Source organism: Oculina patagonica, chromosome 1, assembly GCF_052425735.1.
Source record: "Oculina patagonica isolate OP01 chromosome 1, crgOcupat, whole genome shotgun sequence".
NCBI classification, from domain to species: Eukaryota; Metazoa; Cnidaria; class Anthozoa; order Scleractinia; family Oculinidae; genus Oculina; species Oculina patagonica.
Genome location: NC_135758.1, coordinates 19,026,411 through 19,049,082, shown reverse-complemented (window position 1 = coordinate 19,049,082; position 22,672 = coordinate 19,026,411). Strand labels below are relative to the sequence as shown.

Here is a 22,672-nt window from a genome sequence, read left to right as displayed (position 1 = left end):
TTCCATCCGAGCCATCCGCAGCCAAACGCGCTTTTATACCATTTTAGTGCTCTAAAATAGCAGTTGTTAATAAAAATGGACCATTATTTTTAGGTTTCCTACGACACAAATATAAATTTGGGCTGTTAAAAAATCTGTTAGAATCCGTGACATAGTCCCTTTAAAATAGACATAAAAATAATAGTTTATTAACTAAAGGTAGAAAATCGTCAGAGGTAACTACAAACCAGAAACAAATAAGGATGGTTAAAGTTAAATTTTAATATGCGTCATCTGTGACAAATAGCTTCTTCAAAGACATCAACTTTCAAACGAAATTAGGGCGTAGAAGCACCCAATCTACGAACTTCAATTGTTTTCTCATTTTATCATAAATAAAAAAGTAGGAGTTCTCACAAAAAAGTGCTGTCAGTACGAGTGGCCATTGAATCGTCCTTGAGTAAAATACCTAGACAGCCGAGGAAGAGGAAGATAGGTGCGTTGAAGATAGCAGAAGACGAGAATCGCTGAGCTTTGGTTCCTTTGTGCTGTGAATTAACCGTCTTTGCACATTTTGTCTCAGGTTATTGGGCGTGGATGGACCCAGGAGCATTTGCACTCATCGGGGCAGCATCATTCTTTGGCGGTGTATCAAGGCTAACTATGTCATTAACAGTGATTATGGTGAGTAATACTATCAGCAAGAAATCTATTTCGTTACGAAATTAATATAAATAAATATAATAGAGTGTGTACATGGTGGCCATATTGGAGGAGTGAAAGAAAAGAATGATTTTTCTTTGGAAAAAAATCATTTTTATGCAAATATCTTTTATTGTTTCACTCCTCCAACATGGCCGCCACGAACACACTCTATATTTTCTGGATCCTAAATCATGACAAAGGATGTTGTTGATAAATCGTTACAAAAATGGTTATATTTCCTCACAAAGGCCAATTGCAGCTAAGGTTTCAGCCGTGTTTTTTCAATTGATTTTACTGGAACTGTGTCACGGATTTTAGCCAAATTTAGGCATGGGAAATGACCATCAACTTCGTTGAAACATAAAAATAACCTCTTAAAACAGTGAAGGAACATTTCAATAACACCGCAAATACAAAAGAAGGTACGGATGGCCGAAAGTGACGAAGGTTGAACTGGATCGCGAAATGGGTTTTTGAAATACTGTTGGGCTGAACAGTTTTCAAAGTTAATCTCGTTTGCTTGTTACTTTAAATTATAACGCCAAGGAGAGCCGTTTAGTTGAAATGAAGTTATATTTTTGTCATTTAGAACCACAGAAGTGGTTTTATTGCAAAAATTAATTTTCATAGCGATTATTTGGCAAAACTTAATAAAATAAACCAACTCAGCCGTGACACAGTCCCTTTAATTCCTTTCTCTTTTGCTTACAGATGGAGATTACAAATGACATTCAGTTCTTGTTACCAATCATGGTAGCCATTATGGTGGCTAAGTGGGTCGGTGACTTTGCCACACATCCCTTGTATCATGCATTACTGGAATTAAAGTGCATTCCCTTTCTTGACTCAGAGCCTGTTATTCTGCACGAGGGATCAAAGGCGTAAGTCTCAAAAACAACGAGTAAATATCAGTTTATAACACTCGCGCTACAGTCTCAACCAATCAAAACCCAAACCAATCATGACTTGCTCACGTGCATTTTCCCGCGCATCACGTTTCCCCGCGCTTTGCATTTTCCCGCACTTTGCATTTTCCCACGCTTGGCGCCGGGTACGTGTATTTGCGTCGAATTCTCATTGGTTCATTGCGTTGTTTACGTTTATTGTGATTGGTTTTCAATTGAGTGTTGTAAAACCAAAACAAAGGTAGTCACTCTGGCCATTCATAAAAGACACTGACAATATGGTGAACCAATCAGGCTTGAAACAAATACATGTAGCCAGCGTGAAGTGCGGAAAACGTGTGCGATTTAGCCAGGATTGGTTTTGGTTTTGCTTCTGACTAGAGGAGAAAACTAAACACTAAGCGTGGTAATGAAAAACCGAAGCAAATGCAAATTAAGTTCGACAGCCAACGGTAACTGCCTTGGTTATGGTTTTACAACAGTCAGTTAAAAACCACTCCTAAGGCTAAGTGAGACTCCACCTTTAACTTCTACGTTTAGCATTCTCCTGTTTAAAGTTAAAGTCATATACCTTATTATAGGAATATAACGAAGCATTTTAACAACGCGAACAAAATGTACGCGTAATAAAATTAACGCGAATTGTCGAAAATTTATGTTAACATGCATTTAATTAACGCGAATTCTCGTGTGGTGTGTGCTTACATGCAGTTAATTAACGCGAATTTGATGCGTAGTAATTTTTATTGCAACCTGCGCTCTTCAAAAGACAAAACAACGACGTCCAAAAACAGAACTTGAGGTTTAATTCTGATAAACCATACACAACAAAGATATGTAAATAGACGGAATAGTGACTAATATTCAGTGAATGGGTGCAGGGATGGAATACATCCCGTCCTGGCTCTTTCCACTGCCTCTATTATTCCTGCGGCTTTGACGGAGAAGTAGATGACGTGTAAACATAACTTTGCAGAAAATAAATGTCTCTTAAAATAACAATGCTGTAAAATAGTGTGATTTAAATTAACAATGACGTAAATTAAGGTACATAAAATTAACGCGAATTTTTGAAATTCGCGTTAATTACATGTATCGTTAATTTTCTATAATAAGGTATTTGTCAGACGCACTACCAATAAAATACAGGCTTTTGGCAACCAAACCATTTAATCAGGGTTTCACAGTCTAGATAACAGCAGTAAAGATATACATTTTAAGAAAAACACGACACTCTTCAGTTTTACAAACAAGTTTCGGCAGATGCATCTGCCAATTTTCAGTGTGAAATTAACCAGGTGTGCGGTTTTCACAGTGTATGTAGTAAGCTGGTTTTTTCGTTCCTTTACTATAATTTATTTATAACCACGTCTCTTCTTTCACTTCAGCATTAATTTAGAGTTGTTTAGAGCCGGAGACGCCATGTCCTCGCCTGCAATTGTAAGTTCAACAGTAAAGAAGTTATTAGGTTTTCTTTTACCAAAAGCCAACCGAAAGGAAAGAGTCTAAAGAGGGAACAGCTTCATGCCGCTTAATTTCAAGCAATTGACTTAATTATTTTCTGGCACGTTTGGCCTTGGCCACATCTCAGTGTCCTTTGCTCTTCTGCAGTAATATTCCCGGGGGGGGGGGGGGTACTACCTTATAAACGCTATACGGGTATGTGCCCATTTTTCACCTTTCAGGTCTGTGATGGGGTCTCCAATTTTCGCCTTTTAGCCTGAGATGTTGTAGCAAATTTGAGCTTTTCTTGGTCTGGGACGGGGTAGGGGTCTAGAGCCCAGCGGAGCACCGCTACCCAGACATTTCCAAGTGGCCCCCGGGTAATATTTTAGTAGTTTTTGACTTGCTCAAGACGTGTCTGTTGTCTGTGTTTTGTTCAAGGTTGTACACAAAGTGGAATCTGTGTCACGTCTCACTCATCTGTTGTTAGACAATCCTCATGGTGGGTACCCTGTGGTCACCAAGACGGACGCAGAGTACGAAGTGTGTTCAGGCTTAATATCCAGGTAAGACAAGAGTACCAACTACTACCTACTTGTGGGAGGGGGTTGGGGGGGGGGGGGGAGGGGGCGTAATTTTTAGCGCGCTGGACTCTGGATCGAGCCTGGTCGGTTCGAGCCTGCCGGGTCATTGTGTTGTGTTCCCGTCATAAACAAACAAAACAAGAGTACTCTGTAAAGCTTGTTACCTTATACTTGGATAAGGCTTGTCGATTCCTGCAGGGAAGAGCTATAAGTATCGGAGGTGAAGCGGCAAGTCTTGTGACGGCAGTGAAATTATCTCCGCGCAGCAATTTCTTTTCTATTTTTTGTCCGCGTCTTTTCTATAATGTGTTGTGCCTTTGGATATCAGTCCGTTTTGGTGAATATCTGTTCTGAAGACCTTTTTGTGTTTTGCTGCAGCCGCAATGGCTGCAAGCAAAACACATTGAGAGCTGAAGTTTGTGCCGTAAGGACCGTAAGGACCGTAAGGTGTAAGGTGTAAGTGCCGTAACAGAGGAGAAATCTGAACTACCGATGTCAATCAAATCCATGAACAAACAAAATCGAAACCAATGAACCGTAGCGCTGATCGCATTCGAAGTTACGGGCCAAAGTATTCGAACGTAAACCACGTTGGACACGCTGGAAAACAGAAAACCGATTTAAAAGTATATCGCATTGGGAAAGAAAACAAACTGTGGCGCGACCACTCCAGTTTTATGAGAAATTATTCTGCAGTTTTCATCATTTACGAAAAGAGCGAAGACTTGGAACCTCGCCGAAGGTCATAAATATTTTCTCCAAAGGACCGGTTAGTGCACAGTTTGTAAACTTTCGCTTTGAAAATAAACTTACCCTCACCTTGTCTACACTGTCTACAGCATACTAGTACTGTATTAACTCTGAACTTCATATTTTAAAATAAAATGTATGAACGTGTAACTTGTCACGCAAAGACAGCTGGTAGGCTGCACCGCTAATTGTAGCTGTATTCGAGCTATATAAAAGACAGCTAGAAACGAATTAATACTAGTAACATCACAATGGGAAAGAAACTTATTCAGTGGTGCACACCGTCGAAAACAAAGAAATATTAAAGGAAGTTCTCATTCACCAGATTCACTGCATCAGATGCAACATTCGTCAGTTCGTGTTTAAATGCGTGGCGACCAGTTTGTTTACTAGTTATTAAAAAATAATACGGTCTTCATTTAATAAACAGTTCATCCTTAAATTTCAGCTTTTCTACGACTGACAGGTAGGTACTATAGTATAAGCCCCGCTAAAATAGCTGGAAAGGGAAAGTTTTTTGAAAAATGAATTTTTGACTGCCAGACGCGCTGGCGCCACATGTTTATTTTGTGAAGATTAATTAAACGCCGTGAAAAATAGAATTTGATGTCCAGCGAGCCACTGCATCTTCGGCTACGCAGTCCTCAGTGAATCCTCCAACTTCACAAATTTCTAAAACTTTAAGAAAACGAACTTTCGCAGAATCAAAAATTGGTCCTTATCGATCTTCCGATCTTGTTGTGAAGACACTGAAATTCGACGAGTGTTCATGCGTGAAGGGATGACTGACGAATGATAATAATTATTTGTAAACTTTCGCTTTCAAAATGAACTTTGCGTTACGTTCAACGCCGTCTTTCTGTTGTTGTACGCCGGTGCGCGTGCGATTATTTATAATTTCTGAATTTTGATCAGTAAAATTATCAGGATTGAATTAACACAAAGTGACTACAATATAGTGCAATTATTAACCTGCACACAAGTGACAGACAATAAAAGACGTTGGATTTCAATCTCGACTCACTTGTCTTTCATCAACATGTTCCCTGAGACTTTGCTCTAGCAGCAAAACACATGGACCCATTGGGGCCCTATTTTTAAAGGTCTTCAGAACAGCTTAAAAGCGCCTACGATTTTCGGATAAAAGTGTGATGAAAAACTGGAGATTTCTCAGTGATTTCTTTATCTTAAACTTTCGTGACACGGGGAAAGTAATGCCTGTTGTTTCGGAGAGAGAAAAATGTCGTTTTTGGTACGAATAAAGGCCTTGGGATATGAGATGATTATAACGATCGGCGCTCGTTGATCATTTATCACCAATGAAATAGATCGTTTTCAAGTGACGTCATTAAGTACCAAAATCCAAAACTAAAGAGGCACCAAAGTCTGTATGCACATCAGGCATAAGAGGCACTGAAGTTTTATCTGTTGACAACTTTTCAGCTCAATAGCGGCCTTCGTTTGGAAACCAGCACATTTTGAATTTCAGTGTTATGGCAGTGCGTTACAAAGTTACCATCATGTTTGTCAAAAAATGTTTACTTGTCTTGTGACTTTTAGCCATTTGAGAAGTTAAAGTAGCAGGAAAAGTGTTCATGTACATGTTTGTTTAACCAGTACAGATAATCAGTGCCTAGATAGCCAATGTAAGTTCCAGATGTTTACCCTTTTTTCCGGCCAACACCACACCAATATGGCTGCTCCATAAATTGTGCAAAACATTTCGACAAATATCTGAAGTGTGGGATAACGCACAGACCTGATACTTGAAAGAACAACTTCTTTATTTATCTCCTATTATATGCCATTTTCTTGACTTCATTTACTGAATGGTTTTTTCGATTTGTATTTATTGCGTGACAGTGATAACGATCTATTGATTATTCAAATGAAAGTTAGCTGAGTAGTACTTCCGCGTGGGGCTTATTATACCGTACAAGGTAGCTCTTACTTTCACGTTTGTGGATGTAACCCTCATAGTGACCATTCATATGAAATCTCAGTAGTAGCTTTCATGTGGACTGTTTATTATACTGTACAAGGTGGTTCTACTCCCAAGCCTGTCGCGAAACCCTAGTGTGTGACCATTCAAATGAAAGCTTTTGTGCAATACATTTATGTGATACAATTTATTTTACTGTACAGAATGGTTGGTACTTTAAGTATGTAAATGAAACCCTAGTGTGTGCCAATTAAAGTGAAAGCTATTGAACAGCATGTTCCTGTGCTACTGTTTTGAACTTTGAAATTCCTGAATTTTGAATTTTGAACTTTGGAACTCTTAAGAGTGAAGAGCTTGATGCCAGGTGTTATTATTTTCAAACACTCCAGGCTATCCCATTCTTTTCCAGCTGACTTTAATAAATCGTATCTTGAAAAGAATGTATTTAATTTAATTTTCGTGTTTTGCCAACAACTAAGGAATTGTCAAAATGATCTATCGTTCTCTGTTGGGTTTATTTCAGTATTTTAGCGTGTGACCTTTCAACCGTCAAGTTTCATTGTGCTGTAAGTTTGTGTAACCGCTGAAGACTTAACGTCACACTTGTTCTTTTCGCTTTCTGCAAGCAATGGCAGAGTGATGTGAAATAAAGTACAAATTCACATATTTTTTAAGGTTAACAAAATTAAAAAAATCTTATCTATTTAAAAGATTCTCAAAAAAAGTAAACATTAAAGTTCCAATTTTGTCTAGCCTTGGCCTCCAACAATTTCTTTTTCAATAGCTTTCGTAGCAGGCTATCGTATTGTCTGAGCAAGGCCCCGACGAAAGGCTCAGGTTTTTATACGCACCAAAATTTGTGGGCAAAAAACAACACTTTTTCGTCGCTGCCAGTACTGCTTGCAGTTTCACCTACCTTTGCGATGATCGTTTCCGCGTGACTTCGGCAGTACAAGCTAATACTACAAGCAGATATGAGTGGGCAGATGTGGTAGTCGACATATGTAACCGGCGGACCATGAAAAATTTCGGCTGTTGTACTGCGAGGAAAAAAACTTTGTTTGTTGGTGATGTCAGGACTATTTCTGCTTGTACTTGGCACGGTGTGCTTTTGCAAAGCAGACGAATGGATACAATCTATTATAAACTCACAGCTTGTGATAAAACCAAGCTCTCCTATTTATGAGCAATGGAGGTCTCCTACTGTCCCTGTTCGTATGCAGTTCTTCATGTTCAATGTGGAGAATCCTTTGGAGGTAAAACAAGGAAGCCGCCCGTATGTCAGCCAGAAAGGACCTTACTGCTATAGAGTTTATCAGACCAAGAAAAACATCACCTGGAACAAGAATTCCACGGTTTCCTATAACAAGTTTACCAAGTATGTCTTTGACTCCAATTGTTCTTGTTCCTCGTGTGATCCGTACACAAGTAACATCACACTTCCTAATATACCGCTGGTTATCCTGTCAGAAGTTTCCAAAATGTATCCCGGATCATCAGCGATATTTAGCATCATTTTCGAACGTTTTAAAGAAGACTTCTTCAAAGTTACTACAGTTCACGAGTTATTATGGGGATACAGAGATCCCGTGTTCCAGTATTTCGCCGAAGTCAAACGCAAGTTTCGTTTATCTTTTCTTCCTGATATCGACCCTATTTTCCAGATGATGGATAACAACACTCTAGATGGCGTCACGACTACCTACACTGGAGCATCAGACATCAGCCAGGCGGCAGTTTGGACTGAGTGGAAAGGAAGACCTGATGTAGGATTGTGGAACTCATCCTGGGCAAACATGCTCAATGGAAGCGATGGGATGCAATTTCCGCCTCAAACTAGCACCCATGATACGCTATACGCGTTTTATGTGCAGTTGTGTAGGTCCATGCGCTTTGTTTATGGTTCACAAACCAATGTACACGGTGTGGATACATTGAGGTTTACTTATCCCGAAGAGTTGTGGCAGAACACGAGTTTGAATCCAGCAAACAAAGGGTTTTGTCCAAATGGATGTTTCCCAAGCGGGATTCTCGATGCAAGCGTTTGTAAAGACACTCCAGTTGCAGTCCCAGCGATCGTTGCGTCTGAACCCCATTTCTATCAAGGTGATCCATCTCTGGTTAATAATGTTGGAGGAATGCACCCAATAAAGGAACAACACGGCACCTTTCTTGACATCGAACCGCACTTTGGCCTTCCCCTTCATTTAAGTTTCGGCTTCAACTAAACGTGAACATTAAACCTGAAAAATATCTTGTACAAATGGCGGGTGTCAAGGAGGTAATACTGCCTATAATGTACTTTAACAACAGCGTGACAGTGGATGCATCGACTGTTAGCACGATGAAAAGAGTTTTGAATGCCATGAAAGCTGTTCCCTGGGTCTCAGTAGCGTTGATTTGTATCGGAAGTATTGAACTTGTGGTCGCCTTTTGGTGGGTCGTAACAAAGAAAATGAAAGAGAAACAACGACGAAAACAAGGATTGCAGAGTGATGGCGAGCGCCAGCCTCTGTTATCAGCAGGGGATTAAACGTAACTGATTTAGAAGCCTAGATGCCTTACACTATAGTTTTATTAGATAATTTTCCTTCCCCTTGACCATTAAAATACAAAATAGGTTTGATTTACACTTTGATCGATAGAATTTGATAGAATTTTTAAAGTCAACAACCCTAATACCGGTTTTCGTAAAGAAATTGCAACCCTCCAAGTTAAAAACACATGGCGACTTAAATTTTGGGGCTGGCGACTAAATTGGAACCAAGTGGCGACCAAAATTGAAAAGAAGGATTGAAATCGTACGCTTAATTCAGCGACTAAAATTTTTCACTGGCGACCAAACTTGAGCAGTCGGTGGCCAAATGGTCACTAACGAAAAAAGTAGACTTGGAGGGTTCTATTGATAAAGTATCAAACGTAACTCCTTTCCTTCTCAAGTTATCAACAACAGTCGTTTAACGTTATTTAACTCAACCAGTTTTGCTAGAAATTCTGATTGTCCACTAACAAATATATATGATTTCATATATTCATAATTTCATGTTTACTTAACACGAATAATTTTAACACCCGCTATTTTAAACTACCTTACATTGGTAAATTTTCTAATCTCACTAAAATCAAACAATTGTCTAGACCTTTTTTAAGGTTTGGACATAAAAGGAATTTTCTACCTGTATAAAATTAAAAACATTTCCAGTTTTAAATGTTAAATCTTTTGTTGTTTATAAATTTACTTGTGCTGGGTGTAACCCCCGTTATATAGGTGAGATCTCTCGCTATCTTTCAGCAGGGATCAAAGAGCATACTTTAAAATTCTCATGTTTATAAACACCTTGAGCAAAAGTTCTCCTAATTGTAAAAACCAGTACACCTCTGATTGTTTTTTAGATTCTGCTAAAACATCCTTACAGTCTTAAAGGGACTATGTCACGGCTAAGTTAATCTTATGTTATTAAATTTTGCCAAATATTCGCTATGAAACTAAATGTTTGCAAAGAAATTAATTCTTTGATACTAAATGACAAAACCATAGCTTCCTTGCAGCTAAATGTGTCTCCCGGGCGTCATAAATTAAAGTTACAAGCAGACAAGATTAACTTTGAAAACTGTTCCGCCGGACCATATTTCAAAAGACCACATCTCAATCCGTTTCAATCTTCGACACTTTTGGCCATCCGTACCTTCTTTTGCATTTGGTGTGTTATTTAAATATTCCTTCACTGTGTTAAGAGGTAATTTTATACATTTAAACAAATTTGATGGTCATTTCCTATGCCTAAGTTTGGCTAAAATCCGTGACACGGTCCCTTTAAATTGAAGGAGTTTAATACCCAAATTGGACACCCAAATTCAATATTTTAACACCTACTTGTCTTAATTTTTTTATTATTAGTTTACACATCAGACAGATATCAACAGTACCTATGTAGGGTTATATGCATTATTCTTAATAAAGTGAAAATGGCATAAATCGTGCCGAAGCATGTCTTTATAAGGTGCATCGTGTTTTTTAGATTTGCTGTTATCTTATTGCTAGAAACAATGGTATTACAGCTGGCACACTAATTTATAAATAACGCCCCGGGGGAATCAAAACAGTTTTATACGGGGAGGCTCCGCCTCGAGGTCCAACCCCTTTCCCTTTTATATACTATTTTGATAGAAAGGGCACCCCTTCCGTATACCTTTTATTGAAAAAAGGTACCCCTTTCATATACCTAAAAGACATGGCATAGACTTAAAACGGAAAGTTTTCTTGTCGCTTTATAAATTAAGACGATACAGCCATAAGTTGCGTCTGTTCGAAATATTTAATTTTAAGGCCTATGAGAAGTGTCTTGCCCAAGAACACAACACAATGACCCCGGCCAGAACTCGAACCCAGACCGCTCGATCTGGAGTCCAGCGCGCTAACAATTAGGCCAACACGCCTAGTGGCTAGCTTATTTCAAACCATACATCAGTTAGGGTACATATAAAGAAATAAAATGGACTTGTTAATGTTAAGTGCTGTTAAGTAACAAATTGTCACAACAAAGTATCTATAAAAAGTTAACGTTGTGGATGCATAACTAAAAGCAGAAATAACCCGCTTTTTTTCGTGTTCTAAGATAGCGAAGCGCGCAAGGTCTAAAAATAGAATGCAAATGAATATACCGTATTTTCTCGATTAAACGCCGGGCCCCGAATAAACGCCGGGTCTCCAAGGTAAAGTGGTAAGTAAGCCTTTCCGGCATTTATTTGAGGTGTAATATGCTTTAGGTATGATGGCAAGATACATTCATGTCACAAATAATGATTAAAAACCCTTGTTTAATAAACATTTTGCTCAAATAAACTGCACCATTCAAATAAACGCCGGATCCACGGAGCCAAGTTTGAAATAAACGCCGAGGGCGTTTAATTGAGAAAATACGGTAACCGCCACAAGGCCTATGAAACATCAGCGTGTTCTGAGAGAAATAGAAGGATTCTATTTCTATTTCTAGGATATAGAAGTTTTCGTTTTATTAAAGTGTTTTAGGAGTACCAGCTGCTTTAGAAAGTGTTTTAGAAAAATCGTCCGTCTGTTCGGTTTGTTTGTTTGAGTCATGACGTCACTCGCGCGCTTTGCTATTGACAAGGTCAAATAGGTAAGGGGGGAGGCCAAATAGAGAGGAAGCTTATCTTTTTGAACTACTAAAGGGGAATTATTACAGAGGTTTGCATGAAAGAGATGGAGGCTAAATAGAGTTTTAACGGTATTCACCTCAGTGCAGTGTGAGCAGCAGAACCCAGCATTTCGTTAAATCATTGTTTTCAACTATTCGCGTGAGTTAACGCGTGCATTTGAAGTAAAATGTTACATAACTTTTCACGGATATAAACTTAAGTGGTGGTTTCCTGAGAAAACAACCGCTTAAAGCACGCAAAAAGGCTCTTGATGACGCACAGAAACCAAATTAAAAATAAAACACGCATGATTTCGTGATTGTGCGGTCTGCACATCGTCGGAAACCTGTGGAGCGATAATTATAATTTCGAGAGAAATTTTACTTTTATCGTAATTTATTTCATTGAAAGAAAAAAGAATTCCGCTTTACAAAACAAAAGTAATTATTTAAATAAACTATCTAAGTATAAGTTATGAAATAATATTCTTCTTATCAATTAATGTTCATTCCTTTACTGCCAAAAGTGGCTGGCGCTCGCCATCACTCTGCAAACTTTGTTTTCGTTGTTGTTTCTCTTTCATTTTCTTTGTTACGACCCACCAAAAGGGGACCACAAGTTCAATACTTCCGATACAAATCAACGCTACTGAGACCCAGGGAACAGCTTTCATGGTATTCAAAACTCTTTTCATTGTGCTAACAGTCGATGCATCCACTGTCACGCTGTTGTTAAAGTACATTATAGGCAATATTACCTCCTTGACACCCGCCATTTGTACAAGATATTTTTCAGGTTTAATGTTCACGTTTAGTTGAAGCCGTAAACTTAAATGAAGGGGAAGGCCAAAGTGCGGCTCGATGTCAAAAAAGGTGCCGTGTTGTTCCTTTATTGGGTGCATTCCTCCAACATTATTAACCAGATATGGATCACCTTGATAGAAATGGGGTTCAGACGCAACGATCGCTGGCACTGCAACAGGAGTGTCTTTACAAACGCTTGCATCGAGAATCCCGCTTGGGAAACATCCATTTGGACAAAACCCTTTGTTTGCTGGATTCAAACTCGTGTTCTGCCATAACTCTTCGGGATAAGTAAACCTCAATGTATCCACATCGTGCACATTGCTTTGTGAACCATAAACAAAGCGCATGGACCGACACAACTGCACATAAAACGCGTATAGCGTATCATGGGTGCTAGTTTGCGGCGGAAATTGCATCCCATCGCTTCCATTGAGCATGTTTGCCCAGGATGAGTTCCACAATCCTACATCAGGTCTTCCTTTCCACTCGGTCCAAACTGCCGCCTGGTTGATGTCTGATGCTCCAGTGTAGGTAGTCGTGACGCCGTCTAGAGTGTTGTTATCCATCATCTGGAAAATAGGGTCGATATCAGGAAGAAAAGATAAACGAAACTTGCGTTTGACTTCGGCGAAATACTCGAACACGGGATCTCTGTATCCCCATAATAACTCGTGAACTGTAGTAACTTTGAAGAAGTCTTCTTTAAAACGTTCGAAAATGATGCTAAATATCGCTGATGATCCGGGATACATTTTGGAAACTTCTGACAGGATAACCAGCGGTATATTAGGAAGTGTAATGTTATTTGTGTACGGATCACACGAGGAACAAGAACAATCGGAGTCAAAGACATACTTGGTAAACTTGTTATAGGAAACCGTGTAATTCTTGTTCCAGGTGATGTTTTTCTTGGTCTGATAAACCCTGTAACAGTAAGGTCCTTTCTGGCTGACATACGGGCGGCTTCCTTGTTTTACCTCCAAAGGATTCTCCACATTGAACATGAAGAACTGCATACGAACAGGGACAGTAGGAGACCTCCATTGCTCATAAATAGGAGAGCTCGGTTTGATCACAAGCTGTGAGTTTATAATAGATTGTATCCCTTGGTTGGCCTTACAAAAACACACAGTGCCTAGTATAAGTAGAAATGCTCCTGATACCACTAACAAACATAGCTTTTTCCTTGCTGTGCAACAGCCTCGATTTTTCTCGGTCACCGTTCCGCTCTGCATGAGTGGGTGGTTTCGTGATTTTCACTGGAGGTTGACGTGAGTCGTCTTCGCAACTGTAGCTTTCCGGACATGGAATACACAGGGTTGGGCGGTTGGGCCGTAATCCTGTTTCTGTAATTTATCCTTCGAAGGGTTTCTAATTACTCCCCGTTGCATGCATGAAGACTTGATAGTTATGTTACATCGATTTCACGTGTGTGCTCACATTTTCGTTTCGTCTTACACGCACGCCTGAACAAGTGCACGTAACGCCAACGCGCGTGAATGCTGAGTAGTTCTATTAACAGCTGACAGTAGTTGTGGAGATTATATTTGCCGAATCGTCTTTTTATGCCATTGTGGTAAGATGCGACTGTTAGGAAGACCATAATAATACTGTGAATAAGACTTGAGTTCGATGATGATGATCAATATTTTATATATTTAAATTGTTGGTGTTTTGATAATAATACATTCATGTTAATAACGTGCAATGCGTGACTTGAATATTTCCATTTACACAAGGATAAAGTAGTCCCGATCAGTTTTCTGTTGGAGTGGGGCATTAACGTTGATGCCCTGAAAAACAGAGAACTATGTCAAGGTGAAACGTGTAGGGTTAATCTTCTTCAAACTGTTGATCCGTTGATAACAGTGCGTCAATGTATATAACATTTTTGTTTAGCATAATAATATTGATATTGACCACAAAACGTGAGGTCAGTCTCTGTTATGTAATCTCTTTAGTGCGTGGGAGCTGCAGCCGCTCTAAATAAACATAGAATCGCACTTTGGCCTGCCCTTTCAACCAGGTTAACGGCTTCATTTAAAAATGGTGACCTGAACTTGTACAAATGGCGGTCGTCAAGAAGCTGATGCTGCGCATAATGTACTTTAACAACAGCATGACAGGGTTTTTTTTTTAATTAGTGAACAACACGCAATGTGTGTCACGCGACGTTTCGCCGGAGGTGGCCAGTTCATCACGCGCTTTTCTGTTCAACAAACAAACTAAAAACAATCTTCATCACAATTTACACCACTGTGTAAACATCACGCGATACCAGTGACGCAATTCCGTTGAGCTTCAATGAGCTTATTACATGTACTCACGCCAAACAGTACACGTGTACACTATGCGTGCACGTGTCTGTTCTTGTGAATTCGAACGTTGCATAACTTTTTGCAGCTGTTGACACAGCTGACACAGTGCACCGAGAGTTCACTTTACCTGGACCCAAACTTTGTGTCCAGGCTGTTTTACCTTTCCCGAGCTGCTGCCGATAAATTAAAGACTGGGATTGAGTTTCCATCGAAGAGAGACTGTGCAGAGAAGTTTTACACGGCAGTTTCGCGGGTTATAACTCTGTAATTTCGATTTCTTATCTTTAGAAACGACATCACGGTTCTTTTGTCTCGCGAAGACATCTTTTCCTCGCGAGAGAACCTATCACTTAATGAGGAAGAATTGGACATCAACAGGCTGGATTATTACCAGGTTAGAAGAAACTCGATAATTACGCCATCAATGCACTCGTCAATTTTGTTTTGTTGCCTGTTGTTATCATCCTCGTCAAAGCAACGCTTCTGCAGTACTTCGTATCTTGAAAAAATTTATTGGTTCGTGATATATCCAAATTAATTAATTCACTATTACGCGAACGCAGAAAAATAAGTGTGTATTACATTGCTGTGGGCTCCGCTCGAAAGCGGTGCTGTAGAGCCCAGTACCTTTTTAAAGGGATATTCAAATAAAAAAATTAAGAAAAGAATTGCAGTATCCCTTCTGTAGTTATGTAGAATTGAGTACCATTTTCTATCGAAGATATACGAAAGGATTACTATTTCTGTCAAAAATGGTATACAAAAGAGTAAGGGTTTGGGAGTAAGGGAGTTTTCCCGAATAAAAATTTCCACGCCTTCACACGACATTTTCTGACTGTGAAATTTTCTGTTGTTGTTGCTGTTTTAGATGCATCAAGGGTACATCCGGGATGCTGATCGATTAAACGCTCAGTTGGAGCGTTACGCGGGAGACTCGCGTTACCAGGACATGTTCATTGATCTGGTACGTAACGCATTCTACAAAATTCAGTTAAATGTCACGCACTTTTACGTTTTTCTGGTCTTCTTCCAAGCCCTCGGTTACCACGTAACCCAAAATGGACAGGAAAAATCGAAAGGTCGACAAACCGTCAGTGATTCAGTGATTTGGAAGTAGTTGTGTTTGTTTTGGTTTTGCCTTTGTATAGATCCTGTGATTGGCTGAAGGAAGATCATGCAACGTCTTCTGGCCATTCACAACATACATGCCGATTTTTCCTTCTCAAGTACGAAAGTGTAATACACACTGTAGCCATTATCCTCTTAACTGTGTTTTACAATTTTGCAGTCACCGTATGTGAACCACTCAGCTCCTACAGTTCAAGAAACGTTCTCTCTTCACCGAACCTACATTATATTCAGAACACTGGGACTGAGGTGCGTACTAAGAACAAAGGCATCATGCAATAAATCATTTATGATCCGTTCTCATCCATATTACTATGTCAAGCGGAACATAACAAAATCACAAATAATGTCTCTAGCTATCACCTTTCATTGATTGTTAACGCTTTTCTTGATTAGAAGCAGGGAAAAAGAACTTAAAAATCTCTTGAACTCGCCGTTATTGTGTGGTACTAACTGGTAACATTATTTTTTTTGACAGACATTTGACTGTTGTGGACAAGAAAAACAGGTTTGTTCCAACAACGCACTTGCTGTAGTTTACCACAAGATTCTCTCAGCGCCCAACATGTATTTAGTTTTAAATGTCCATTGCCACTTACATTGCATGCTAAGTCTTCATTTTCCGCTATTTTTTTGTGTATTCCCTTTTCAGCGTCTTTAGTTTGGTTTTTCCATTGCATGGAAATTGAAAACTAAGTTTGTCTTTTGCGGTTTTAAAATAATAATCATATCCACGTGCCGATAAAGTACACCTATGGTTTTCGAAAGCCAGGAAAAATTCATCAGAAATCAATCAAGAAGTTTAGCGAGCGCTCTCAGTAATAGGGACCTTCAGATCGGACTGCGAGTACGAGATTGAGTACAAGTACGAGTTTTCAGACCAAATTCGTGTGCCTCCTATAATCACTTATCACACCAATCTTATCCCTAACGTTTATTTGTGTGTTAGTCAGCAACAGGGAAGAGTTATAGTTTGGGGAATACAATTGCGTAGAAATTCCAAAGTCGTACTCGTACTCGATGTCGTACTCGTAGTCAAATCTGAAGGTCGCTAATCAATCCCTTACTCCAACTGCAGGGTCAGAGGCATCATTACCCGCAAAGACCTCATGGGATTCAAAATGGAAGAGCGCATCCACGGTGTACTTCATGACTCGCACCAGGCCCAGGAAATGCAGCACCCATCAGCGCACCGGCAGAGCGTGGAGGCCTGAACTGAGTCATGTTTATTGTCGCTATGAGAATTTATGTAACGTCTACATGGACTGGTTAACCACTAAAATAAGAGGAGAGAGGGTTCACAAGGAGTTAAAAAATCCTTGTGCCTTGTTTAGATTTGTGGTATTCTTTTCAAGGTAATTTCTTGAGGCAGTGTCACCGAGTCGGGCCGGCGTTTTCAAGTTGACAGTTTTACTTGGAAGAACATCACATGTAAACCGTTGATCAGGACTTATTGACATCTGGGAGAATGAATTTATGTCTTTCTTTTATACCTTTAAAGATTATTAATTTTGTTGATCAGTGAGTGTACCCTCGTAGTTTTAGCATAGTTTACACAAAACGTGGAAGACTTCTCGTAACACTGTCCCTTTAATTCAGTGGTTTCCACGACACCATGTTATACGCATTCTTAAAGTAGAGGAAAATTTTTTTGTGCATATACATGTAAACGTCGTCCTGTTCCATTTTCTGCATTCTCTTTTATTCGGTGAATGAAAGGACCTATGCTCTAACTGCAAGGATGAACGAAAGCAAAACGTAATATTGTTTTTTTTTTCCTTGAAAATAGGACGATATAACTGTGTCCCTGCTTTAATGCTTGGTTCCTTGGAATGTTTGTTAAGAAATATTTTCGTTTTTGAAAATGTATAATGTACAATTTATCGCGAGACTATAGTGACAGGCAGTTATAAGTGTTTGCTATCTTAGACTTTTAGATCGCACAGGATGCATTATGCATCCGTGTCCAGTTTTTGTATATTTTAGGTTTCTTGTAGTCCTGTTGGTCACAGTTGTTCGATTTTATTAAGCCATCTGATGAGAAACTGAAAAAATAATTATTGATAACGCTAGTGGATAGGCTAATTTTTAAGAAAATAGTTTACTAATTGTACATTTCCGAATCGGTGTATAAAGTAAGGGAAGCCGGTGGAAAGATGTTGTAGAAAACGTGTTTGTAATCTTGTTGAGTAGACTGAAACCATTATAGACAAGAGACACCTCTCTTATTCAGAATTACACATCAAAATAACAAAATAGATTAATTGAGATTTATCATATTAGAAATTATTACAGTAATTTTATTTGAGAATATTTTTGTTATAGATTTTTTAAAGGAAATGAATTTAAATGCTTTTGAAAAATTGTTCATATCTTAACTGAATTATCCAATACGTAAGTATTTTAACTTTATACTCAAGTCAAAGAGTAAAGGGATTTATGGTGGAATGTAATGTAGTTTTCCAAGGTAAAAAGCACATATGCATGGAAAAAATAATGTTAAAGAAAAGTTTGCAATCAATATCATCCTCAATGAGTTAAATAAAATACTTCTAACAGCCGGAGTGGATATGTATGGCTTCACCGTCGAGATTTTCTTAGAAATCCTGTGTTATTAGCCAATAAGAAAACAGAAGAAAAAGAAAGAAAGAAAGAACGACCAGTCGAAGCATTTGAAGAGTTTCTGATTCTCATTGACCAATCAAAATGTAGCGCGGGTACTCGTGAACACTCCGAAGCTGTCACGTCAACATGACGTGTCACGTCATAAGGACATGTTGCTAAGCAGCTTTGTCGGTAAAACCGCGGGCTCAATTGATTCTCGGAGACTAGATGCCGACAAAAGGCCATTTCCGAGTCCCTTTGTCTCTGTTTCAAAACGAGTCTACGTGCGAAACCATTCAAATGAAAATGAGTTTCACCTACAGATCCATTTTCATGCAAATAAAACTCTTTTTCATTTGAATGGTTTCGCACGTAGACTCGTTTTGAAAAGAGGCAAAGTGAACACGGAAATGGCCTATTTATGCCAACCGTATAAAAGGGATTTGTTGCCATGACCACTCCTTGCGATCACCTTTGTAGATCAACTTCAAAATTCTATTGACATTGTTAAATATTCTCTAAGATTCTCTTTATAAGAATTTGTTGTTTTTTATCAATACGGCTTTCTTAGGTGACCAAGTCGCATGAACCAACGTCCTCTCTGCTTGAAATGTCAGTCGTCTCCAGTCCTCAGCTTAAATCGGAGTGCCCGGGGGTTAAGGCTGAAAGTTGAAGTCGACTGACATTTCAGATTGATGTACTTTGTTTAGATAGCCATTCAGCATAGCATGTTCACTGTTGTGATTAAGGGGCTCTTTTTGCCCAAGGTGACAGAGGGTCCTGAAGAGGGAGGGGGACCCAGATCCCAATTTCCCAATGAAAATATGCTCAAATTCCAGTTTCCATTTTAGCACTTCAGATTCCTCTTTTAAGAAATGATGAGATCTTATAACATCGCATGTTTTTTTCATTTTGTGCGAGCAGGCCATTGTAATCTTTATTCAAAGTTATAACACGGTTTAACTGTGATTTCTGGACAATTTTTTAAACCTTGTTACAAGTCATCCAAAGCTAAAGCTACGTAAATATTAGTCTTACACATCCTGTACGACACAGCCAACAAAATTCACACTTTTAACTTGTAAACGTAATAGCTTCCTTCCTTTCCCACCCCACTCCAACAGTTTTTGGAAGGCCCGTGCATATCGTATGTCTCGCTGGCGTTCACACCACTCCAGCATTCGCCGTAAAACTGGATTCCAAACGTTACAAGACCGCGCTCATGGGTTATGTCTGCGCATGCTTGGACAACTTTCGCCATGTTGTTCCAGTCGATATTACCCCGGAAGCTTTTAAGCAGCAATGGAAGAGAGCGGGGAGTGTCATCTCTAAAACAACCAAGTGAATCGTATTGGACTGAAAAAAAAGAAACGAAAGTCATACCAGTGTGAGCAACTTTACACATAGGACCTTCGTAAAAAGAATTGACCCATCTTTCATTTCGTTCCAACTGACCAAAGGACTGAATCGTTTTGTGAAGTTTCTCAGTATGGAAAGAAGACGGTACCAGATCGACAGAGTAAAATGTTATTTTGGCGCAATAGAACTCGGACACCATCTATGTAGATCAGATAGTGGCGTTTGAGACTCTTTCCTCTGCTCTTTAGTAGGCTTTTATAGATTGTGCTCCTAAAAGTGGCATATTATGCTACTAGCAGTGCTCAAAATTTTGCCAAATTATGCAAAAATTATGCCAGAATTCCCAAATTATGCTTCTGATTTCCGAAATTATGCTCACAAAATGACGAAGATTCTATACATAGAGGTGCGCAATAACGACACCAAATTATGATGTTTTTTAAATAAACTGTTGTTGTAAATTTATTTGTGTTTATGGCAGTTTATCACGGCCGTCAGCTGTCCAAATTAGCTGCTCGCATCTCTAAACCGTTTGTAAAATGCCTCCAACGACTTAACAATCACAATTGTATAGCTAAAACACGCATTGCAAGAACAAACTACCTAAATTTCATTTATTTCTGTAGAAAGTACACCATATTTACTACATTTTATGAATTTATGCTCCAAAAAGTGCTAAAAATTGCTAATTATGCCGTGGCAGTGCTCGTTTCACAAATTATGCTTTTTAGCTCCAATTATGCCAAAAATTATGCTAGCACAATCTATAAAAGCCTACTCTTTAGGCTTTAAGAACACGTTATCTGTTTCTTGTAAAAGGTGAGAAATATTTTCTTCACAGTAGTGACTAGTCTGACATTGGATGGTTTTACAGTGATTGTAAAAATTACATTTTCAACTTTATTTCCCGGGTGCAGTTGTTGAACGTTTGTATGCGCATACCAAGTAAAACAGGAAGTGACTAACCTTGGCACTCTTGAGTGTTGCATTCTCTTGTTTCAAGACTCGGCCCAGGGCAAATGCTGTCGCAGACGGAAGCATTGAACGGCGGTGAGGCAATACATACGCGCATGCGTTTTTGAACGCCGGAACCACATGACTTGTTACATTGGCCCCAGTCCCCCCAGCTGCTCCATCCTAAAAATCCTGCAGGGAAACCAAATAGTAAACTGAAGGAAACTAAGCTCAGAGAAGAGAGTAGAAAAACGCGCAAATAACGAAAGAAAATTTGTTAGATTTCCGAGTAATTTTTGCCAAACTCTTTTCAGTACTGGAAAGAAACGATGTTACGCTTGGTACGAGATATGCGAAACATTAACTACTTTCAGAGTTTCTGATACTAGTACTAGTACTGATATTAGTATATACTAAAACAGTGGACAGCGTTTTTGGCACGCGCTGATTGGCCAAAAATCATCCTTTCCGGTTATATTATCTCACTGTTTTAGTATATTCTAAAACACATATTTACCTCAGTGTCGGTGGTTAGTGGTGAATATCTACCTCGCTGCTTCGCGGCACGATAAATATCCACCGCTAGCCACCTCCACTTTGGTGAATAGTTGTTAACTATACTCGCTTTATCTACTTTAATTTACGACAAATTTTGCGATTGTAACCAAAGAATGTATTCATTATTAGGGGTAGTTCAGTATTCGTCTTAATGAATGGAACTGTTTTGTCCATTCTTTTCAAGGTAACACCTCCAAACTGCAGGTTTACATCAAAATGAATTCAATCAACTTTGCTTTTATTATCGTAATTCATCGAGGTCTAGTTTTAATAATCATCTTCATCCAAAGTTTGTTTTGCAGAGTAATTACTAAATATTATCACTATTTTATTGTCATAACGCCCAAAATCCTACAAATCGCATTCAAACCGTCGATTTAAATTAATGTCGCCCACTTCCCTTAAATTTCATGTCTATTTGTATTTGTTTTGACGGGAAATTAATTCTACTTTTACTTCCTTAACCTTTTTTTATTTAACAGATGATTGTCTAAATTGAACCATTTTACTCGACGAAATTCTAGTAACATTCCTATTTATGGGATCCAAATGACACCAAAGACTAACTTCAGCTTTAGTAGTTCTGAATTTGATTTTTTTTTTTCTTGTAACACAAGACGAATGCAAGTTTGGGTATTTTATAAGGTTACATGTTCATTTCACAAACCTGTCTCACAACAATCACCAATGTAGTTCAGTGGACACGCGCAAGCCCATCGCCCAGGCGTCCCTCCATTGTGACAAAACCTATTACAGGGTCGCCACTCTTTTGTGGTTAAATCCCGGCACGATTCCTCGCCACAAGATGGCGGCCGGTACACAAGCCTGGTTCTCGACTGGTAACCGTTTATACCACAAGGAGCCGAACACTGATTCCACTGTGTCCACTGACTTGCCACGCACTTTTTACAGTGTGTTACATCACACATCCAACACGGTCGATTTTGAAAAGAATGAGAATTCTCTGCTATGGTGATTTGGCAAAAATACACCTGAACGGCGAGGACGATCGTTAAGATTAGGTACGTCGCCATATGTACTCGGAAAGAGTTACTTAGACTTTAAAAGATTAAAGATACTTAGTCTGCCATTTTATTACATACTTTGTTTGTTTTTTCAATGATTCTGTCAAGTTGAGTTGTGATATGTTTAGTTATGGTGTTTGCAAGGATTAAACATTAGGAATTTAATTGCAAAACAACTTCGGCAGAAGAGGGTCTTTACTGACGTCAACGTTTGTAAAATCAAATAAATGAATAAACGAACAGTTACCAAAGGTAGAAAGAGAATGCAAAATTAATTTAGTTTTCTTGCCAAATTTGAAAGAAAACGAGTCCACACTTGCTTCAAATGATGAATTTGAACATTTACAGACTTTACAGGCGTTCATTTGACAATGTGACAACACTAAGTTTGTAAATTTGACGTGTTATAAAATAAATATATCTTTTAATATTCTACGTATTTCACTCATATTTAC

At 38.8% G+C, this 22,672-nt stretch overlaps 3 protein-coding genes and 1 pseudogene across 3 annotated transcripts in view; 2 read left to right on the top strand and 2 right to left on the bottom strand.

Moving 5' to 3' along the window:
- The window catches only part of LOC144660415 (chloride channel protein C-like), a 43,156-nt gene extending 24,878 nt beyond the window's left edge, over window positions 1–18,278 (top strand). The window contains exons 16-24 of the mRNA XM_078521035.1: window positions 563–663; window positions 1,396–1,565; window positions 2,978–3,029; window positions 3,474–3,598; window positions 14,878–14,983; window positions 15,458–15,553; window positions 15,878–15,966; window positions 16,196–16,225; window positions 16,796–18,278. Of these exons, the coding sequence (XP_078377161.1) occupies window positions 563–663; window positions 1,396–1,565; window positions 2,978–3,029; window positions 3,474–3,598; window positions 14,878–14,983; window positions 15,458–15,553; window positions 15,878–15,966; window positions 16,196–16,225; window positions 16,796–16,931 (905 nt within the window). The 3' untranslated portion in view covers window positions 16,932–18,278. The remainder of the gene's footprint in view (window positions 1–562; window positions 664–1,395; window positions 1,566–2,977; window positions 3,030–3,473; window positions 3,599–14,877; window positions 14,984–15,457; window positions 15,554–15,877; window positions 15,967–16,195; window positions 16,226–16,795) is intronic.
- On the top strand, window positions 6,870–9,262 carry LOC144660556 (lysosome membrane protein 2-like; annotated as a pseudogene).
- LOC144660532 (lysosome membrane protein 2-like) lies at window positions 11,800–13,723 on the bottom strand. The gene has a single exon (XM_078521198.1). It carries the CDS (start codon window positions 13,504–13,506, stop codon window positions 11,971–11,973), a length of 1,536 nt encoding a protein of 511 aa, XP_078377324.1. The 5' UTR covers window positions 13,507–13,723; the 3' UTR covers window positions 11,800–11,970.
- Window positions 18,279–18,995: 717 nt separating the features above from the next.
- On the bottom strand, window positions 18,996–22,490 carry LOC144660859 (adhesion G protein-coupled receptor B2-like). The gene is made up of 3 exons (XM_078521591.1): window positions 21,860–22,490; window positions 20,647–20,826; window positions 18,996–19,677 (listed from the first exon to the last, which is right to left on the bottom strand). The coding sequence occupies exons 1-3, from the start codon at window positions 22,224–22,226 to the stop codon at window positions 19,388–19,390; spliced, it is 837 nt and encodes a 278-aa protein (XP_078377717.1). The 5' UTR covers window positions 22,227–22,490; the 3' UTR covers window positions 18,996–19,387.
- Window positions 22,491–22,672: the final 182 nt, after the last annotated feature.

What these genes read in the sequence shown, in the direction of transcription:
- LOC144660532 (XM_078521198.1), bottom strand. Translation starts at nt 13,506, where the DNA reads ATGCAGAGCGGAACGGTGACCGAGAAAAATCGAGGCTGTTGCACAGCA.
- LOC144660859 (XM_078521591.1), bottom strand. Translation starts at nt 22,226, where the DNA reads ATGGCGACGTACCTAATCTTAACGATCGTCCTCGCCGTTCAGGTGTAT. An exon ending in TGGTGATTGTTGTGAGACAG is followed by an intron (nt 20,827 to 21,859) that starts GTTTGTGAAATG and finishes GTTTCCCTGCAG; the next exon opens with GATTTTTAGGATGGAGCAGC. An exon ending in CAACACTCAAGAGTGCCAAG is followed by an intron (nt 19,678 to 20,646) that starts GTTAGTCACTTC and finishes CTTTTTTTTCAG; the next exon opens with TCCAATACGATTCACTTGGT.